At 38.4% G+C, this 18,609-nt stretch overlaps 1 protein-coding gene across 3 annotated transcripts; it reads left to right on the top strand.

Moving 5' to 3' along the window:
• The first annotated feature begins 1,988 nt into the window (after nucleotides 1–1,988).
• Nucleotides 1,989–18,140, top strand: LOC149001264 (uncharacterized). 3 transcript variants are annotated; one of them, XM_089136393.1, is made up of 9 exons: nucleotides 1,989–2,091; nucleotides 2,350–2,474; nucleotides 5,628–5,730; nucleotides 5,874–5,933; nucleotides 7,407–7,466; nucleotides 7,603–7,803; nucleotides 7,965–8,076; nucleotides 8,170–8,387; nucleotides 17,865–18,140. In XM_089136393.1, exons 2-9 carry the CDS (start codon nucleotides 2,365–2,367, stop codon nucleotides 17,955–17,957), a joined length of 957 nt encoding a protein of 318 aa, XP_088992519.1. In that variant the 5' UTR covers nucleotides 1,989–2,091; nucleotides 2,350–2,364; the 3' UTR covers nucleotides 17,958–18,140. The 3 variants fall into 3 exon arrangements, with proteins under 3 accessions (XP_088992519.1, XP_088992520.1, XP_088992522.1); XM_089136394.1 differs by having other exon boundaries at nucleotides 1,995–2,091; nucleotides 2,307–2,474; XM_089136396.1 differs by having other exon boundaries at nucleotides 1,996–2,091; nucleotides 2,360–2,474.
• The last annotated feature ends 469 nt before the right edge of the window (nucleotides 18,141–18,609 follow it).

The raw sequence follows: 18,609 nt of genomic DNA, 5'->3' as shown, positions 1-18,609 counted from the left end.
CAATGATCTTGTGCAAATAAGTTGAAGACAATCACAAAGCAAGTAACAACAAACCACCACAAGAATGAAAAAGAAATGCAAACAACTCACAATAATTTTATGTGGTTCACTAACCCCAAATGTTCTAGATCAGCTACATTCATGGGGAGAGAATCCATTATTTTAATCTTCAAAATAGTACAAGATTTGATAATAATATAATGTTACCTCAACCGGTCACACTACCTCTCAAACCTCCTTGAAAACACCCTTCCACCTTCAAGCTCTTGAAGAAAACCTTTCAATCCAAGTTCAAATTTTAATGGAGTTACAATGGAGAAGAATTCAAGAGAGAAGAAACACCTTTCTTGCAAAACCACAAGAAGAAGAAGACCCCAAGAGCTCAATCCAATTTTGCTCAAAACCCACTTTAGAACTCACTAAAAACTCTCTTTTTTTTACTCCATTTACCTCTCCTAAGGCCCTCTTAATGATACCAAATAACTAATCTATGTTTAACACTAAGTGAGACCCTCCAAGTTCAAATTTTAACCCAAAAGATGAAGTAATTTTCATCACAAACCTAACAGCTTCAATACCTTTTTATCATATGGGATGCTTTGATTTCCCTACTTTAGTATAATCTGTTATTGCTTCAATACCTTTTTATCCTATGGGATGCTTTGATTTTCCTAAACTTGTTTATAAAACTCTTGAGTCTATTGCATCTCGTATTTGGATTGGATATCTGGGCAAGAAGCCAATAAGTCTCATTGCTCTATGATTTAAGAAATCTGAATGTTTCAAACCTAATTGGCTAGTTGACTTAGATTTTAGGTCTATTTAGGATCACAACTAGGCCTTACTTCTTAGACAATCTTGGATGCTTGTTATGCTGAACCCTCATCTGTATGGGCAAAAATTGTGAAGGGCAAGTACTTTCTTGCATCTACCCCTTTTGACTCTAGGGTATAGAAAAAGAAGAATAAGGGTTTGGAATAGCATTGCTGCCTCTAGTTCACAAGGGAGGAGGCGGAAGGGGAAGCTGCAGAGGGATGGAGGCTTGAACCTGAAACCTCCTCAACCTTGCTATTTCTATACAGGAGATTACCACCACTATGACAAAAGGATGACAGTACCGGAAGCATTCTCTAGGTTATAGAAAAAGAAGAATAAGTGTTTGGAATAGCATTGCTATCTTTGGTTTATAAAGGAGGAGGAGGAGGAGGAATAGGAGGGGAGTAGGTGTGGATGGATGGAGGCTTGGACCTGAAACCTCTTCAATCTTTCTGTTTCTGTATAGGAGGCTGCTAGTTTATAAGGGAGAGGGGGGGGGGGGGAAGGTGTATAGGGACAAAAGCTTGAATCTAAATCCTCCTCAACCTTACTATTTCTACATAGGAGACTGTCACCACCATAACAAAAGCACCACCAGACCATAAGCATTTTTCAAGTTGTAGTTTAGAGGGGGTAAAGAATGGGAGTCCAGATCCTTTCCATCTAGGTAGGCCATCATCCTGTTATCCCACACTCATATAGGGCCTTCCATGGTACATGGGTAGACTTTGTGTGAGGCTTTATGTGAATGTGGAAGATGAAAGGATGGCCTACCTGGGTGGAGAGGATCTCTACCTAAAAGAAGGGACCTAATTAAATACGAAGGATGTGATGGATTGCGTCTACTTATTTTATCTATACATTTTTAGGACAAATTAAATCTAAATCTCGTAAATTTACAATTAATTACATTTACTATCACTAAATATCCCCTTACTGGTAATATCATATTACCAAAAAGAAAAAAAAAGTAATATCATTATTAAGTTTTACTACTTAATAGTAAAGGGTATTTGTAATTGAATTTTTATAGGGGTAATAGATGTAATTAATTGTAGATCTAGGGTCTATATGTAATTTCATGTGAATATATATTTTGGTAAACAAATTCATGACGAAATAACACGATGAAAAATGATTTTCAATTATTTCTTTTTGTTTTTGGGGGTGGGGTGAGAACCGCTATTCAATTAAATACTTAACATCTCCCGTTGTCGCTGTAATCCTGTTGAAACCAGAAATTGTGCGACCTGTGCGTCTCTCGAAGTGCTTAAGGTATGTGGGTATCCCTCCAATCTCCTTTCCAAATCTTATCATCTTTGGTCACGATTCGAAATGAGATCTGGAATAAGCCAATCTATAGTATTGAATTTCCCAAATAAATTTTTATTGTTTCTGTTCGATGCTGTATAGTTTCTACTTTTTCAGTATGTCAAAATTTTCGTTTATTTGATCAATTTCTGTTTCTCTTTTGTTTATATTCAATTGAGGTTCATGGATTTCCTTGTGACGTGATCAATCTCCTGTTGGAAGGCTTTTCCAGGAAAGATGAAGGCAGTTGTGGTTGCATCATGGGCATTTTTGCTTCTTGCGAATCAGATCGCATTTGCTTCAACTTCACTATCCACAGTCCCGGCATTCTTATGGTCCCCGTACCAGTATGAACATCGTTTACCTTCTTTTTTTACTTTTAGCTGTAGTTTTTTCTCAAAATATTCGAATTCTGATAAAATATGGACACTCCCGGGGTAAAATACCAAGAAAGGAAAAAAATAAAAAGAAGCTGATAAATAGTTCTCCTTGTACTTTAATCTAGATTGGAACTTTTGTTCTTTTAAGTTCCTGTAGGATTGGAGTTCCATTCAAATTTAGCAATGAAGCCCGGTGGCATACTCGAATTTTTAATGGTTGATTAATCTATTATCTTGTAATTCGTGGATTGGATAACCAACTGTAGTGCCTTAAGAAGTTTGTCTGTTGAGACACGCTATCGGTTGTCCTAATACATGATATACATCCACTAAAAGGAAACATTACTTAAAAGGCTGCTACATCTAAGATTAAGTTCCATCTTTTAGATTTTCCATTGTTCTTCTTTGATTGCTCATGGTTAAGAGTCAATTTGCTACAAAGTCTTGGGCATTATATGATATCTCATCACTCTGGTTGGCATTTGCCTTTCATGGATGGCAAAATTTTTCAATGGAAAAAGAAAAGGAAAACACAATGAGTTGTTCGATTTGAGTAAGCATACGACAAAGAACAACAAGGCATAGCCTTTTTTTTCCGGATCAAGAGTTCTAGATGGCAATTGTTGGTAACAGAAGTTGGCTGGTTTTGCTGGCTATGAAAATGTTAAAGTTGGGAACTATCCCAATCCAACCCTTGCAGGACTCTGCAAAGTGGGACCATACAGGGTAATTTAGCTCCCACTCTTTTTTTTGTGTGGTGATTCTCCTGGTATGGCTTGATTATTGTCACCAGGACCACAATGTCTCTAATTTATACATTAAAAAAGAATTTAATTGTGTTATGATCTCAGACGAGACACCCTGGTTGGAATATGACTAGATGCCCTATGACATCCCAATGACTTGCCAGGATCATGGACACAATATTTTAGCCTCATTGATAAACCACAATACAATAATCAAATTACAGTGGAAGGAAAGCAAATGAATGTATGTCAATAAAATCAACTCAAACCCAAGTAAATAAAAGAAATACCACAAGCTGATCCACCTTGAACCAAGGTTTACATTATCATGTATCACTAAGGTGATTATAAGAGATGTATCATATCATATTAGAGATAAGAATTGCACATTGTGGATACCCATAGAAATACACTTCTAGAGCAAAAAATAATATACATAAGCAATATTACAGTTTATTTCCTTGATTCTATCAAACTGTAGTTTGTTTCCTTAATTCGATTTATTTTTCAGCAAGGTATCAAAACCCCTGAGCATGGAATTTGAAATATGTCACTGTTTGAGGTTTTTGGTGAAGACTTATCCATCCAGGTGTTGTTGATGCTTTTTGGTTTTTGGAATCATAGCTCTGAAGTAGGATTTGTTTTTTAATGTGCATATTGCAATGTCTCAGCAGATAAAATGCAATAGTTATTGATAATTTAATCAAACCCCTAAACCAAATGTATAGAGAGTATCATTACATATCGTATCACACCTTATTGGTGATGTAAGCAGGCAGTCCTCCTCCCAAAAGAACCCCCTAATTCAATCCAGGGGTGTTTTGGTAATTTTCCTCAATGTTGTGACAATTAGGTACATGTCCCATTGAGTCCAGGATGTTATATGGACCTTAGACATATTTTTATTTTATTTTTCTGATTATTATTTTACAAGTTATTTAGGAGTTCTTGTCTAGGTGAGATTCTCAGTTAGGTTGGGATCCCACAGTCTAAGTCCAATTTAATTTCCTTATATCTAAGGACTCCATATATACTCTTAGAATTTGGATTGGAGTCCTCTAGAGTTAGTTATTGAGTTTTCTTGTTTGAGTCGAAGTCTTAGGCAAGAGTAGTTGAGTTAGTTTCAGATAAACCAATTAGAGTTCTCATTGGTTTTCCAACTTAGAGTCCTTTTCAATTTCTTATGAGGCTATAAGTGAAGCATTCCCGCCATGTAATCTTAAAAGTGAAATTGAATAAAGAATCTGAGAATTGAGGGAAAAGGATCGTGGCTTTCTTCGGAGGGCCATGGTTGAGGTTTTGAGAGATCTTCTTCAAGTTTCCAGCATTCTTCTTCCAATCTCCAGCATCAATTCAACAGTCCAGCACATTCACAAGTAAAGCAGCCTCCATCCCCTTCCTCTTCCTCCTCTCTCACACACAGCCATTCTCCATCCCTTCCCTCTCCTGTGCAACCGCCTAAGACCCTTCTCCCACTCATCACAGCCACCAAGAAGCCCCTCTCAGACCCTGTGATCCTTCCTAAACCCTTAACCCACCCCCTGCGACCCCCACCCTCCCCTACACCTTGTGGCGCCCCCTCCCCCTTCTTTTCTCTCGCGGCTTCTCCATTCTTGTCTTGTGGCAGATCTGAGAAACCAGAAAAGGAAAAAAAAAAAAAAAAAAAAAAAAAAAAGAAGGAAAGCAAGAGAAATAATCCAAGATTGCCCAAGAACTCAACAGCAACCTTTCCTTCCATTAGAGATCAAGCCCATAGTTTCCCTAAACCCCTTCCCATAGGGATTTGTTAAACCCTAACTGTTGTTGTAGGCTGTAGCTACCCATTTAGTTTTGTTAAACCAAATCTGATCCAAAACCTTACACATTTATATCCTAAAATTTGTCTTCGTTTCCATATCTACAACCCATATCAATCCAACCCAGATGAAAAAAGGTCTCTCTCTTTTTTCTTTTTGGGTAAAAGAGCTCACTCGGTTTCATCTCATGAAGATCCAACTTTTTGGTATCTAAAATGACAAGAACACAAGGGTAAAATTGGTATCTCATATGGTTGTCTTTTGGCTTCTTAATTCTAGAAGGGCAAAATAGACATTAAGCATCCAACTATAACAGTTTTTTAACACCATTAGAAGTGAGGGGGGCAACAGTAATTTCATAGAGTAGGGTCCCTTTAGTAATTAAGCTATAGTACAAGGGGGCAATAGTAATTATCCCTTTTTTCTTTTCATTTTGCTGCCTTCATGTATTACTTTATTCTGATCATTCCACCATCAGGATCAGGTATTCGTTAGTTAGTTAGTACTTTCTTTGTGTTGAATTACAAAATGATGCCTTTAGCCTGCCGAAGGTCACTAATATTATTGTTCGTGTGCAGGTCATTATACAATGAGATGAAAGACGCTGTTAACTATCAAAAGATGTCATCAAAGGATTTAGCGAAATCTGTTCTGTCTCAAGGGGGCTGGTTAGACTTGCTGGTACTCCTTTTACCCTTTCAGTTAAATTGGCTTTGATGGTTTTACCATTTGCTATTCATATTTTAAATCTGGGGATTTTATCTGGAAGTTGAAGTGTTCCATGTATTTGCTATAATTCCTCATATGGGGTATATTTTCTTTAGTGCTCAGCAGAGAAATCTCGGCAATCTGTGGATGTGGCACTAGTTTTTGTGGGCCAAGAGGTGAGATCCTCCTAAGGAATTTTACGTTTGACATTTTTGACACAGGAGCCTTGATATTTTCAATGCATTACCTTTACTGACTTTGGTTATCTTCTTCTTTCTCTCTTTTTATATGTATGTGTGTAAGTGGAGGCCCTTGTCTCCGTGCAAATGTGACCCATAACACCTTTTGATTAATAATTTTATCTGATTTTTTTTTCATTATTATTTTTGGTGGAAAAGGTAGTGGGGGAACACAAAATATATGGGGAGATGGATTACAGAATGCACAACCACTTGCATCCTTTATGAATTGCAGTAACTCTTTTGCAGATTTCTATACAAAATATGAGGTTTCAACAGCAAAAGATGCAAAGAGGGCTCTGCCTTCTTGCTTCTCTCCTGATATACTAAAGTTACATGCTGCTGAATTGATGAAGAAGAGTAGCAGTGGATGACAAATGTTCCCAGCACTGTCAAAGCCTGATTTATCTGCTTGTATTATATTTCATAGCATTCCTAGAATCTGTAGCAAGAATTTTGTTAGGGATATTGTGACGTAGACATTTAAGCTTCTTTTCCCTTACAGTTCAAGCTTTTAGGTGACATCATAGCTAATATGGGATCAAAGTAGAGAAGTCATGATTATAAGGCATGGCATGTTAATCTGAAGTGGAGGGGTACACCTGTTTTTATTTAACCTTAATGTGATATACTGTTGCAGTATTTGAGTTAATGATAATTTTGTATCCAGCAATTCTCAATTGCTACTTGGACTTTGTTTTCCCTGTAATTGGACATCTATGACCCATGTCTTATCAGACTCATTAGCTTAGATGTAAAGGAGTCACCTTGGCTTTGGTATTTAGGCAACTTGCTCACTTGATTCCCATGTTGGTGTCCCATTGGATCCAGTCTCCCCTGCAATGCTGTAGGTTGCATACATGCTGTTAAAAGTTGTGCTATATTAAGGGATACATGACATTGTGTACCCTGGGGTACGATTGTATTTACTAGCTTGCTCCTTTCCCCTATGCTTGGTTGACAATCAAGACCATATCTAGGATAGTTTCTTTTTTGCAGATAATATTTACTTCCTATTTTTCTGTCAACCAGTTTAGTAAAAGATATCCTGATACTGATCTTTGACCAAATTTTATAAATAAGTGGCAGAGCAAGAGTCTTGCTTGTGCAAGATCTCACCTTCCTCCTCTCCACATTCTCCTCTCCACCGCCTCTCTCATTTCTCTCTCTTTTTTTTGGGTTTCTAAACTACGGCACTGATACAAATGCCTTTACTACCATACTTATGAATCTACATTTTGTAAATCAAACCTTATTTGCAACAGAACAGCGAAGTTCTGAGTTCCTTTTTTCTTTTGACTTGTGAGTCTGCTGGGGAAGTTATGTAGTTGAAGTGCGTGGTTTTTCTCTCTAGAACCCTTTTCTTTTGTAATCCAGGTTACTAATATGAGGTGTTTTCTTCATTTTTAGTTGCAATCTTCAGATATTTCTAGAAACAATGCAAATCCAGACCTTTTAGACTTGCTCAAGGTAATTCCTATATGTTCTTTAGCATTTTAGCATTAGAATTTTATACTCTTATGTGTTCTTCCCCCCACGCCCCACCTTTAAATTTTGCATCAAGGTTCTAAGACTAGGAATTCCATAAACTCTTTGTTTCAAACAGGTTTCGTTCATGAAGTCCAATTTTTCCCTGGCGTTTCCATATGTTGCAGCTTCCAAAGAGGAGACGATGGAGAGTTCTCTAATCTCAGGGTTCACAGAAGCTTGTGGGCATCAACTAGGAGCCGCTGATATTGCTTTCTCGGAGTCATGTTCACTTGACAGTGAAGATTTTATGAAACTTGCTGATCTGAACTCTGTTCATGTAATTTGAGAACAAAATCTTTTTATTTATTTATTTATTTATATATTCATTTTCCTTGATGAATAGTTTAAGACAACATCTTTACAGCTCACATTATGGGTTTTTGATGGATTAATGGTGAGTTGATGCTTCCTCTTCTTCTCTTTAACTTATCAAAACAGGAATACTTGCTTTCAAGGATGCAAAATAGGCAGAAGGGGCAAACAGATTTGATTGTGTTCTGCCAAGGTGGCACAAATTCTTTGAACAAACCTGAACATGTCCCTTCAGAAGGTATTCTAGATTTCATTGTGTTGTGAATGGATGGATGGTTTGATGTCTCAATTCTTAAATAGAATGACAATTATGTTTTGGATTGGTGTACAGGTGAGGCTTTGTCTGGGCTTATCCGTTCTGTAGAGCAGTCTGGGGCAAGGTACACGGTTCTTTATACATCAGATCCACACAAATCAATTCACCATCCATCTTATGGGGCATTGGGAAGGTTTCTCTCTGAAAGTAGTGCTGGGAATGATTCAGCTGGTATTACTGGCTGTGATGGAGTATGCCAGATTAAATCAACTCTTCTGGAGGGACTATTAGTTGTAAGTTACTGCTGGCTTACATTTCCAACTTATGTTGCTGTTTGTGCTGCTTTGTTAGAGGGAAGAGCAAGGTTGGATGAATGAGAAATTAATGATTAACCTAAACTCTTGTCCTTAGCAAACCATGCCCTTTATCAAAATGTACATGTGTAACTTTTACAAAATTTATTTATTTATTTATTTTTTATATTATTGATTGCATGTTTCCTTAGAAAGCAACTAAAATCCTGAACTAGTTGTTCCCATTTAGTTTGAAAACCAAAACGAAATTCCAATTATTTTGGAAAAGTTATAAGTTTCGACTGAAATTTCGGATATTTCGACCATCGCAGAGGTTTCGACCATCTCGAATGATATTTCGACCATTTCAATATTCCAACTTGTTGTCCTCAATTTTTGTTGATTTCTATCCCATTTTCACCTTATTTCCATGACTCCTTTGTCTTCAAGCACCTCTTTTGCCTCCAAACACCTCCTAAGCCACAACAGCTACAAAGGAAACTCCAGCATCAACAAAATGTGAAGCATGAGTCATATGCAACAGTTCCAAACTTCCACTTTTTTATTTTTGTTTTGTTCACGCCTTAAATGATCTTGTATTGCCTTGAAATTAATATATGTTTAGCCTAGGACTACGATTTATGATTGTGTTTTGTTAAACTTATTTTTTTATTATTTGCTACCCTTTTTTAAATTTTTTAAATTTTAATAAGTATTTTTTAAATTATGTATTTTTTTCATATGTATGTATGATATATGGGCTTCAACTTAATATATGTGAGACACCATCACTTGATCTAGTTGGTCATTTTATTTGTTGACTTATTGTTTATGTAATCATTCTATCAAACAATTCATGTATGCTGATGATTCTATGCCTATATGCAATACAATTTGTACTTGTCGGAATCAATCATTTGTTAGTATAGTTTAACGAATAACGATACATTTTCAGTGGTTTTTTTGGGCAAAATACTAGTTCCATTGTGTTTATTATGCTTTAAATAGGTAGGAGGCACGAAATCAGATGAAATGGACGTCATATAAGGCTCGAAACCTAGGGTCGAAATTTAAAAAAAAATCATTTGTAAACCTACAAAGGCCCTTTTTTGGGTCTAAATCCTGGTTTCGATTGAAAGTTGTTCCTTGTCTCACACTAGGACTCAAGTCACTCAACTCATAAAACAACTAGAAAAATAATTCTATTTAAGAACCCTTAAACAAATAAAAGCTGTAAAATTAAAACTTCCTACTTTAAGAAGGAATCCAAATTGAAAATAGGGTTAAATGGAGAGGATGAAGTGGAGAGGTGCCTCTAGGGTCTTGTGTGATCAAGATATTCCTTTAAAGCTCAAAGGAAAGTTCTATAGGACCATTGTACAACTAGATATGATGTATGGTGTAGAGTGTTAGGTTGTTAAAAAACATTATATAGATAATTTCAGTTTTGTAAAAATGAGGATGCTAAGATGGATGTGTGACAAAACTGGGAAGGATTAGGCAAGTAATGATTATAGTAAATTTGGGAGTAGCTCCAATAAATGATAAGCTATGAAAAAATCCATTGAGGTGACATGGCCATGTTTAGTGTAGGCCTTTAAATGCTGCTGTATAGAACGATTTAGCCTCGTTTGAAGGAATTAGAAGAACTTGGGGTAGACCTAAGGTAACCCTAAGGAAGGGGTCGAGAAAAGATATGCATACCTTAGGCCTTGCATCTAGGATGTCCTCAAGTAGAGGTGATTGGAAGGCAAGGATCCATGTAGATAACCACATTTAGTTGGGAAAAGGCTTCTTCTTGTTCTTCAGTCAGTTGCTGTGCCTCAAACCCCTCTTTCTTGGTCTTAATGGCTGCTTGGACCTCCTCATTCCACCACCAAATCTCCTAGGGGCCTAGCCTACTTTGAACTTTCCCTAAAATTTCTTTTGGTAACCTTCTTAATATTAATCATCATGCAGTTCCATATTTCATTGGCTTCTTCTCTTAGAGGCCCACTTTGCAAGTTTGATCACAATTTAATAAATGTGCCTAGGGGCTGCTCTTTTGGTCTCCAGCATCTTATCTTAGGGCCTCTTAGATTTTTTGTGCATTGAGGCGTATATTCAAGACTGGCAATCTACATTGTGTGGTTAGACTTCCTGCAAAATAACCTTACTGAGCAATTTGTATGCCTTTCTAGCTGGAAAGAAATCTATATAACTGGTATCAATCCCACTTTTATAGGTAGCTTAGTGAATTTATGTGACTGATATGGCTCCACAGGCCCATATTTAAACTATTTTCTTGATGAAACGAGTGTTAAAAAGGTAACTATTTTCTTGATGAAATCAGGGTTAAAAAGGTTTGCTTTTTGTTGATTTGATTTCAGTTGATCTTTAGTATCCTGGATGGGGTAATGAAAGATAAATGATAAAGGGGGGCTGTGAATGGTACTTTTGAAGTTCTGCCACTTATTATATTGCTTCCAGATCTTTCCTTTAAATTTGATCTTAATTCCTAGGCTAGAGTTCTAGGTTAAGTGATTGTCTATTCTGTCGACTTCTGTATTGATCTAGGCTGTAGTCATAGTGTGAAATTTGGTGAAACATGTCGTTTCGCCACCCAATGGAACTACCGAAATAGGCAACTTCTGATGGTATTTGAGGTCATTTTGGGCTGGTTTTTGGTGTCTAGCCTAATTTGAGGCCAATAAATACACTGGGAGTGTTATTTTTGCTTAAAGCCTAACCTAAAGTGGTGTTCTTGATCGGCACATGACAGGTTGTATGTGGGTGAAACTGGAAATCTTGAACATCAATTTAAACCAATGTAAATATGCAAATGATGAAAGAGAACACAAAGATCTTCATTAATTTGCAAGGAAAAAGAAAAAAGGAACGACTTTTATTATACAAATATACAAGTAGTGAAGTACATATCATGTACAACGATACAAATGTAGGCATGTACAAAGTGATCCCATCATCTCAATACCAAGTTTTATGCCTTGGTGGATCCATCCCTTGTTTTTGGTTTATCGAGTATATATCATGTTCACCTCAACATAATTACATACCAATCCCATAATATCCCCTACTAATGGTTGTCGAGATAGTCGTAAACTGCAGTTTTGTATGTATCGTCATCCATCATCTCGACAACTTCCGTTTGAGGGAAATGAGAATGGGGATACGAAATAGGCTCATCTATGTGGTGGGTGGATATGGTGGTGGTAGACCCCATCCGAAGGTAGACTCCACAACTGACTCTGCCCTTGAGGTCAACCCATAATCAATGTAACTGCCACCGGAAGGGTTACTCGTACTATAATGTCCATATGATTGGGAGGGACACCATAAGGACCATAACTGTAAGCCCCATAAGTAGATGTGGAGCCTCTGGACTCATCCAAGCTCAAGGATCCTATCATGCTTGTTAAGCTGCCCACATCCGTAGGATCGATAGGATTCAAGAAAGAACCGTACGATCCCCTGTACGATAAGAGGTCATCCTCATAGGAGCTGTCTATGACCATGTTTGTGCTGCTTCCTCTCCCCTTCCCCTTTTGGTTGTAGGTCGTAGCATGACCACGATGTGCCTCCCACCATGATTTGCATCCTGTGTGGCATTTGTGAAGTGACTCTCCCTAGTGTATCTTTGGGGGAAGGGGTAGCTGTGTCTCTGGTAATGAAACCTATAAACGCTCTCAAAGTCCACCACTATGATATCGTCGTCATCGTCACCACCATCACCACCATCACCACCATCACCTTCAATCTCATCATCATTACCACCATCATCATCATATGTGTCTGAGTCTGATTGGGAGCGAGGGTGTCATCTGGATCCTTTAAACCAAGCATCGAAGGCACAAACTCATTGTCGTCATTCTTACCAAGGGCCATCAACCAATCCTCATCACAATATTGTTTCCCTTCTGTGCATGTGCCTGCCCATCTCGAGATGCCATGAATGCATCAACATCAACCCCCGCAGCTCGAGCAATCTTTGATTCAAGCCTCCCTCTAGGCTGGTTGAACACCAACTCACCCCTGTCCATCAACCAATTAACAAGGGGATCCTTACCATCTGACTCCACCTTGAAGATATTGACGAGGTCCATGATGTCCTGCTGGCCTACCCTTAGCCTATTCCTTGGCGTATTGCAGCTTCAACCTCATGTTATAGTGGAAAAAGACTAGATCATTTAGGTGCTAGCCACCCAATCTATTCCTCTTCTTAGAGTGGATCAAGTTGAACTCCAATTCCTTTCGCACCTAGAGGCGGAGGAAATTAGGGAGAGGATCCAAATCGCTAGTCTCCTATGGTTCGCTGCACTCGAACCATACATAACCCACCACTTAGTTGCATTATGACACAAACAATAAGTTAAAATTCTTCATTTATTCTACTTATCTGTAAAATGTATAATAGTAATGCATCTAACCTATCGGCGTCATCCCATCCCCTTAGAGCAGCGTCTAAACTAAAGGACCCAAATGCGTCCCTAAATAGTTTTATCTACAAATGATGGTTGGGTAAATTCTTTTAAAAATCAAATGCAAGTCTGAAGTCTGAAATCCCTACTATCTCACCTTGTCGTTATAAAATGATTGGAGTGTCGGCCTCGGCTCCAACTTTGCAATCACCTCCATCATGGCCTCAAGCAGGTCTGTGTCCAAGCCCAAACTTTCATTGTACTAATGTTTGGGGTTGAGATAATAATAGGCTACTCAATTTACAAACTCACAATTAGATTTAAGATTGAATTACCAACAAGGTAACAAGGCAACAATCCATGATATTTACTTACCAGCCTTATGCAGCGGATCCATAACTGTTGGCTGCATCATTTATTGACGATGTTTTGGAAACCTTGGCAGCCTTTTAGGTCTGCTTTCTATATGGCAGTCTTCATACGCTGAATGGGTTCATATAGGTGGCACATTGTGGGCCCCTTCAAGGAGGAGTCCACTATATGCTGGACTTTTATGATGAGCTTCATTGTCTGCAAGACAATCCCCACGTTTCTCCAGAAATCGTTAGATGAGATGGTGCGCTATACATCATGCCCATTTTTTGGGTTCTGAATTATGACAAACACATTAAGTTAGTACTTAATAGGTAGTGTAATAATTTGTAAAATGAAATAATCGTATAAAATTTACTTGTCTAACCTGAGTCCAGCCTAATCAAACCACTTCTGGGATGCAAACATTGATTTCAGCCCTGTCTTCTTCTCTTGTATAAAGTTAAGGGCGGCGAAATTTTGCGCGAATCTCATTGGACCGGGTCGCCTAAGCCATTTCATGAACACCTCATCATATCAAGAACACATATGATTATAAATGAAATGCGTCACTTGTTTAGCCTTATCCTCTACGCCCTCAACAATTTTAATCTTCCTGATATCCTTCAAAATGAGGTCAATATAATGGGCTGCACAGGGTGTCTAAAAAAGATGATACTCACTTGACCTCATCATCATCTCACCCACCTTTTCCAAGTTGGAGCCATTATCAATGACGATCCGCACAACATTTTTTGGCTCCACCTCAACATGCTCTGTAGGAGACATCTGTGGTCTTTCATATTACTAGTAGCATCCACAAATCTCAAGAATACAATCCTCTTATCACAATACACCATGAAGTTGACGATGGATTTTTTTGACTGGTCCATCCATTAGATATAATGGTGCATCTATATGTATCCTAGAAGGGTCTCATATCTTGGGATGTATTTCTCCAACTCCTCCTTCTCCTGGGTAAGGAAGGTGGTCATTACTTCTTTAGGGGTGGGTCCAATGTATCGAGAACCTACCTCTGCAATAGTGTATCTTGTTCTTGTAGTATGGTCCTCCCCGTGTTTGCTGGAATGGTGTGGAAGAGCATCCACTTTGCCATTGTTTGTTTAACCTTGCCCTTCATGTTCTTCCATGCACCTAAGATCTTGGTCTACTTCGCCCCCTCTTGAAAACATCAGGATCCTGCTCTAGGATTAGGTCTTGATGTTGTGGATAATCAATTGCCTGATGGAGGAATGGTCCTTTAACTCTGTGATCGGCTGAACATGCCATAATACCATCCCTTCCCCCTGACCCAAATGCTCTAGCCCTAGAGGGACCAACTCCTGTAGTTCTAACTCTGGCCCTCTCTTGCTCCTGCTGGTTCAATGCCCTATTCTCTGCCATCGCACACCTCATCTCCCTCTCCTCTTGCTCTCTGCCCAGATCAACGGGGTCAACATCCTCTGTAGAATTAGAATCGACTTTGTGTGCTAAAGATCCCCGCACTGTGTCATCAAATGCTTTGTCCACTCTCTTCTCGGCTTTCTTCTTCCCCTTCCCTTTCTTTAATTCCTTAACTGCCTTCACTACCTCCGCACACGACTTCGTGCATGTGGTTGCATCCTTTGAACTCCCAGTGATGTGTGACCTATTGATGCCACCTGACATTAACCGCTTACCACAAAAATTACATTGTGTCTTGCTTTTGTTTTCATCAATTGCCACACAATATTGCCATGCAAGGTCAACCCTCCCTCCTACTGCTCTCTATGCCTGGCCCTGTGCTTGTCCCTGCTGTCCACCCTGTGAACCACCTCGCCTTTGACTCCCAATAGCAAACATGATCACTATTGCATACAAAATGATTGCATAAGTCACTAAACAACATTGAAATAAAATTCTCTAGACAAAGAAACAATCATGTACGTAGCCAGTAATTTTTCCCTTGCCCATATATTTTTTTAAAATTCTTTCGGCAAGAAAATTGGCTGGTCATACCAAAACTGGTGATGAAACTACATGGACAACACTTCAAAAACACATAGAGAGCTATTCCATAAATTTCAAACCTTTTCCCTATTTTCCATAGTTATTTTTACTTTTATAAATATTTTGATAATTTTAAAAAAAAATTATTTATTGGGTGGAAAAATATTTTGACTCTGTGAGACCGTAGATTGGCCCACGGAGTTAAACATATATTAAATTTGTACCCATTCAAGGCATATATCATTTATATCTGTTCCTTTTTTAGTGTAGGAAAATAATTTTTTTGATGCTTGAAAATAATAAAATAAATTACTTTGCAAAAAAAATTCCGGCACCGTGAGATGTCGATTGGCCCATGGTGTTGAATATATATATTAAATCCATACCAATCCAACAACATTCTATCATGCATTTAGTAAAAATGAAGTTTGGAGAAGTGTGGTTACTTTTGAGATGAAAATCTCCAAGATTCAAGCGAAATGCCATTTGAATGACGTGGTGCACGCATTTTCTGGAAAGAATTACGCAAGAACTTCTCCCAGATGTTCAAGATCGATGCCAAAAAAGCAATAATCAAGCACTGGAAGAGAGAGAAGCTCTGGCAAACAAGGTCAAAATTTTGCCCGAATGAGGTGATGTGTTGACCTTGACTGCTTTTTGTAATCAAAATTGACAGAGGGCAATACTTCCGGCAATTTTTTATACATCGGCTTGGGTTTCATGTTGCCACTTACCGGAACACCGAATATCGCTGAAATTTAGGCGATTTTTCGTACTATGGTTGTAGTTCTTGTATCTAGGTTAATCGTGGAACCTTCAGCTGATTAGCATAAGAGAGAAAACTTAAAAAAATGTGACAGGAAGATAATATACTAGCATCATGGGGGAGCTTTTCTGAATTCATGTGTACTTGGATATGCGAAAAGCCTAAAACCACTTTCGACTTTGGACTACATTTAAATTTGGCACTCCCTCACTTTTGTTTCTGCACCTGCTTTTGCTGTGTGTCTTGGGCTGTGTGTTCTTAGTTGAGATAAGCTTTCTTTTATTGTTGGGTTGAGCTGAAATGCTGTTTTACTGTCCACCATTGTATTTATAAACTTCCTGTGTCTCATAAATGAGTTGAGTTCAGTCTTTATCTGCTTTATTTCTGCTAACATGATCTTTACTTGCAATAGTTGTCTTATTTGTGGCTGGTGTACTGACTTAAAGTTTATTCAAGTTACAAATGAACTGGCAACACTTAGTAAGATTTTTATCTTCTCAAGTTCCATCAAGTACACCGTCAGATGATGGATATTTGTCATACTGGATTATTCATTTTTCCAACCCTTAAGGATGGTTTCTTTCTCATCTGTCTAATCTATTTTCTCTCATCTCTTGACTCTCATCTCCTCCACCTTCTTTCTGTTGGCTGTGGCAGCAGTGAGCTTTCCACCGCCACCTGCTTCTCTGCCCCAAACCCCTCTTCTCTTGACAATCTCTGGGGCTTCTGCAGATAAGGCAGACAGAGAGCAAAGAGAAAGGTCTGGTCTGTGTCTCTATTGAAGGTGTAGTAGAATCTGTTGCTAAGTAGCTGAGATGAATGCAGTGTTGGAAGAACAAATGGGAATTATGGAAGAAGGGTTTGGAGAGGAGAAGCATGGCAAAGTTGTTGAAATGGATCTCAAGCCTATATTATGCACTCATGGTCATGGCCTCGAGATTAATGACGACAAACACACTCTCCCCCACTTTCTCCAATCACTGAAATTGTGCCGTGGATTGGTTTGGGGAAGCAAAGAAGCTGAGAAAAATGGTATTGGACAGTAAAGGTTGGGCTGTTTCAGGTGGCCAAGCCTAACCCTCCCTGATTGGCACTTGCCAGAGGCTGCACCACAGGTAAAGGGCTAAGGGGTGAATTTGGGTTGGTGCAGAGAAGCAGATGATGATGGTCAGGCCAGGATTGCCAAAGCCGAAGAGGGTGAAGGTGAGATGAAATAGCAAGTGGTGGTGATGAGGCTGGTGCTGCTGGAACCAAAGAGGAGGTGTAGGTGACGAGCCAAGGGAGGGAAGAGAGGATAAGTTAGAGGTATGAGAGAACAAACCATGGTCAAGATTGGAAAAACACCAACTTCAGGATTCGAATATGACAAATGTCGTGCATTTGATGGAACTTAAGCATGTCAGAAGTCAAGCAGATAAGAGTCCAACTTATTAAAGGTCTATGCTGGTTTTACCTGCATTTAAACACAAGATTACTCATTCAAATAATTATTAGTAGGATTTCAATGTTTCTTTTCCAAAGAAAAAAAAAATGTGCTCTGTTAAAAAATGCCTCTTTTTTTATTATTTTTTTATATATATTTATTGGCTTCATGGCAATTACCTTCCCAGCTATCCTTTTTGTTATCATGTTGAGTCCGGCCGAGTACACCTCTGCACAAACCATATTCTGTAATTTTTGCCAGTGGGACTTTCACAATGTTAAACATAATCTTCAATATAAAGCGTTGTAATTTTCCAATTTATGGACATCTGTTTTATCCCACTGAGATTGTAGAAGATTTTGTTTGGGGATCTTTAGCGTTAATTATTTCAAATTGGCAAAAATTGGGCTTATAAATGAATATTGCTCTGTGTCGTATTGATGTTCTTCTGTTTGCTTCTTTATTTTACTTTTTAATTCAAGTTAGTAGCAAAATGAGAGTCTGACATCATTGGTTTCATTTGTGTTCAGGGTATTGTGCTGCTTATAATCCTGTTATCAGGCCTTTGCTGTATGATGGGTATTGACACTCCTACAAGGTTTGAGACTCCACCAGATTCTTAGCGGGCTCTCTATATAGTTCAGGAATCTCTTGGTAGCATCGTGAGAATCAGTGGTTTGCATCATTATCGTTGATCTAAGGGTGTTGACATATAATGTCCATTCTTGTGGTTGAAAGGCATTGTAAATCTATACTCGATATCCTCCCCATCACCCCCCACCCCCACCCAAACAAAAAAAAGAAAATACCAAACAAAATGGTTTTACAAATCAGTGTCATTATAATTCTTTGTTCAGGTTCTATTTCATGTTAAGTTGGGATGTTCTATCTTTCTTTTGAGATGCGGACGCAGGTCAAATAAATTTTATATTGATGTAATGTTGGGATATTATATCTTTCTTTTGAGATGTGTGGGTACAGAACAAACTTTTACTTAGTTTGCAAACGACTCCATGCTGCTAAGGAAGCAATAAAAGCAGATCTCTTTTGATTTGTAGAGTTCCAAATGATGATGCTGTGCGATGTCACCTGGGGCTGCTTATTACGCATTGCCTCCCAAGCTGTTGTGCATGGTGAGTAAACTCCGGTCTCCGGAGTTAGAGGTGCCTTCGCCTTCTTCTTCCATACAGGCAAATGATAAAAGGTTCAAGTGGATGGATGCCTTCACATGATCAATCGGGATCCTCTCCCTCTCCCTCTCCCTCTTGTTTTGCC

The sequence above is a fragment of the Hakea prostrata genome, chromosome 10, assembly GCF_041222555.1.
Source record: "Hakea prostrata isolate BN-2017 chromosome 10, UWA_Hpros_2, whole genome shotgun sequence".
Taxonomy (NCBI): domain Eukaryota; kingdom Viridiplantae; phylum Streptophyta; class Magnoliopsida; order Proteales; family Proteaceae; genus Hakea; species Hakea prostrata.
This window is presented reverse-complemented; position numbering and strand designations above follow the sequence as displayed.

What these genes read in the sequence shown, in the direction of transcription:
- LOC149001264 (XM_089136393.1), top strand. Translation starts at nt 2,365, where the DNA reads ATGAAGGCAGTTGTGGTTGCATCATGGGCATTTTTGCTTCTTGCGAAT. An exon ending in GGGGCTGGTTAGACTTGCTG is followed by an intron (nt 5,731 to 5,873) that starts GTACTCCTTTTA and finishes TATTTTCTTTAG; the next exon opens with TGCTCAGCAGAGAAATCTCG. An exon ending in TAGTTTTTGTGGGCCAAGAG is followed by an intron (nt 5,934 to 7,406) that starts GTGAGATCCTCC and finishes CTTCATTTTTAG; the next exon opens with TTGCAATCTTCAGATATTTC.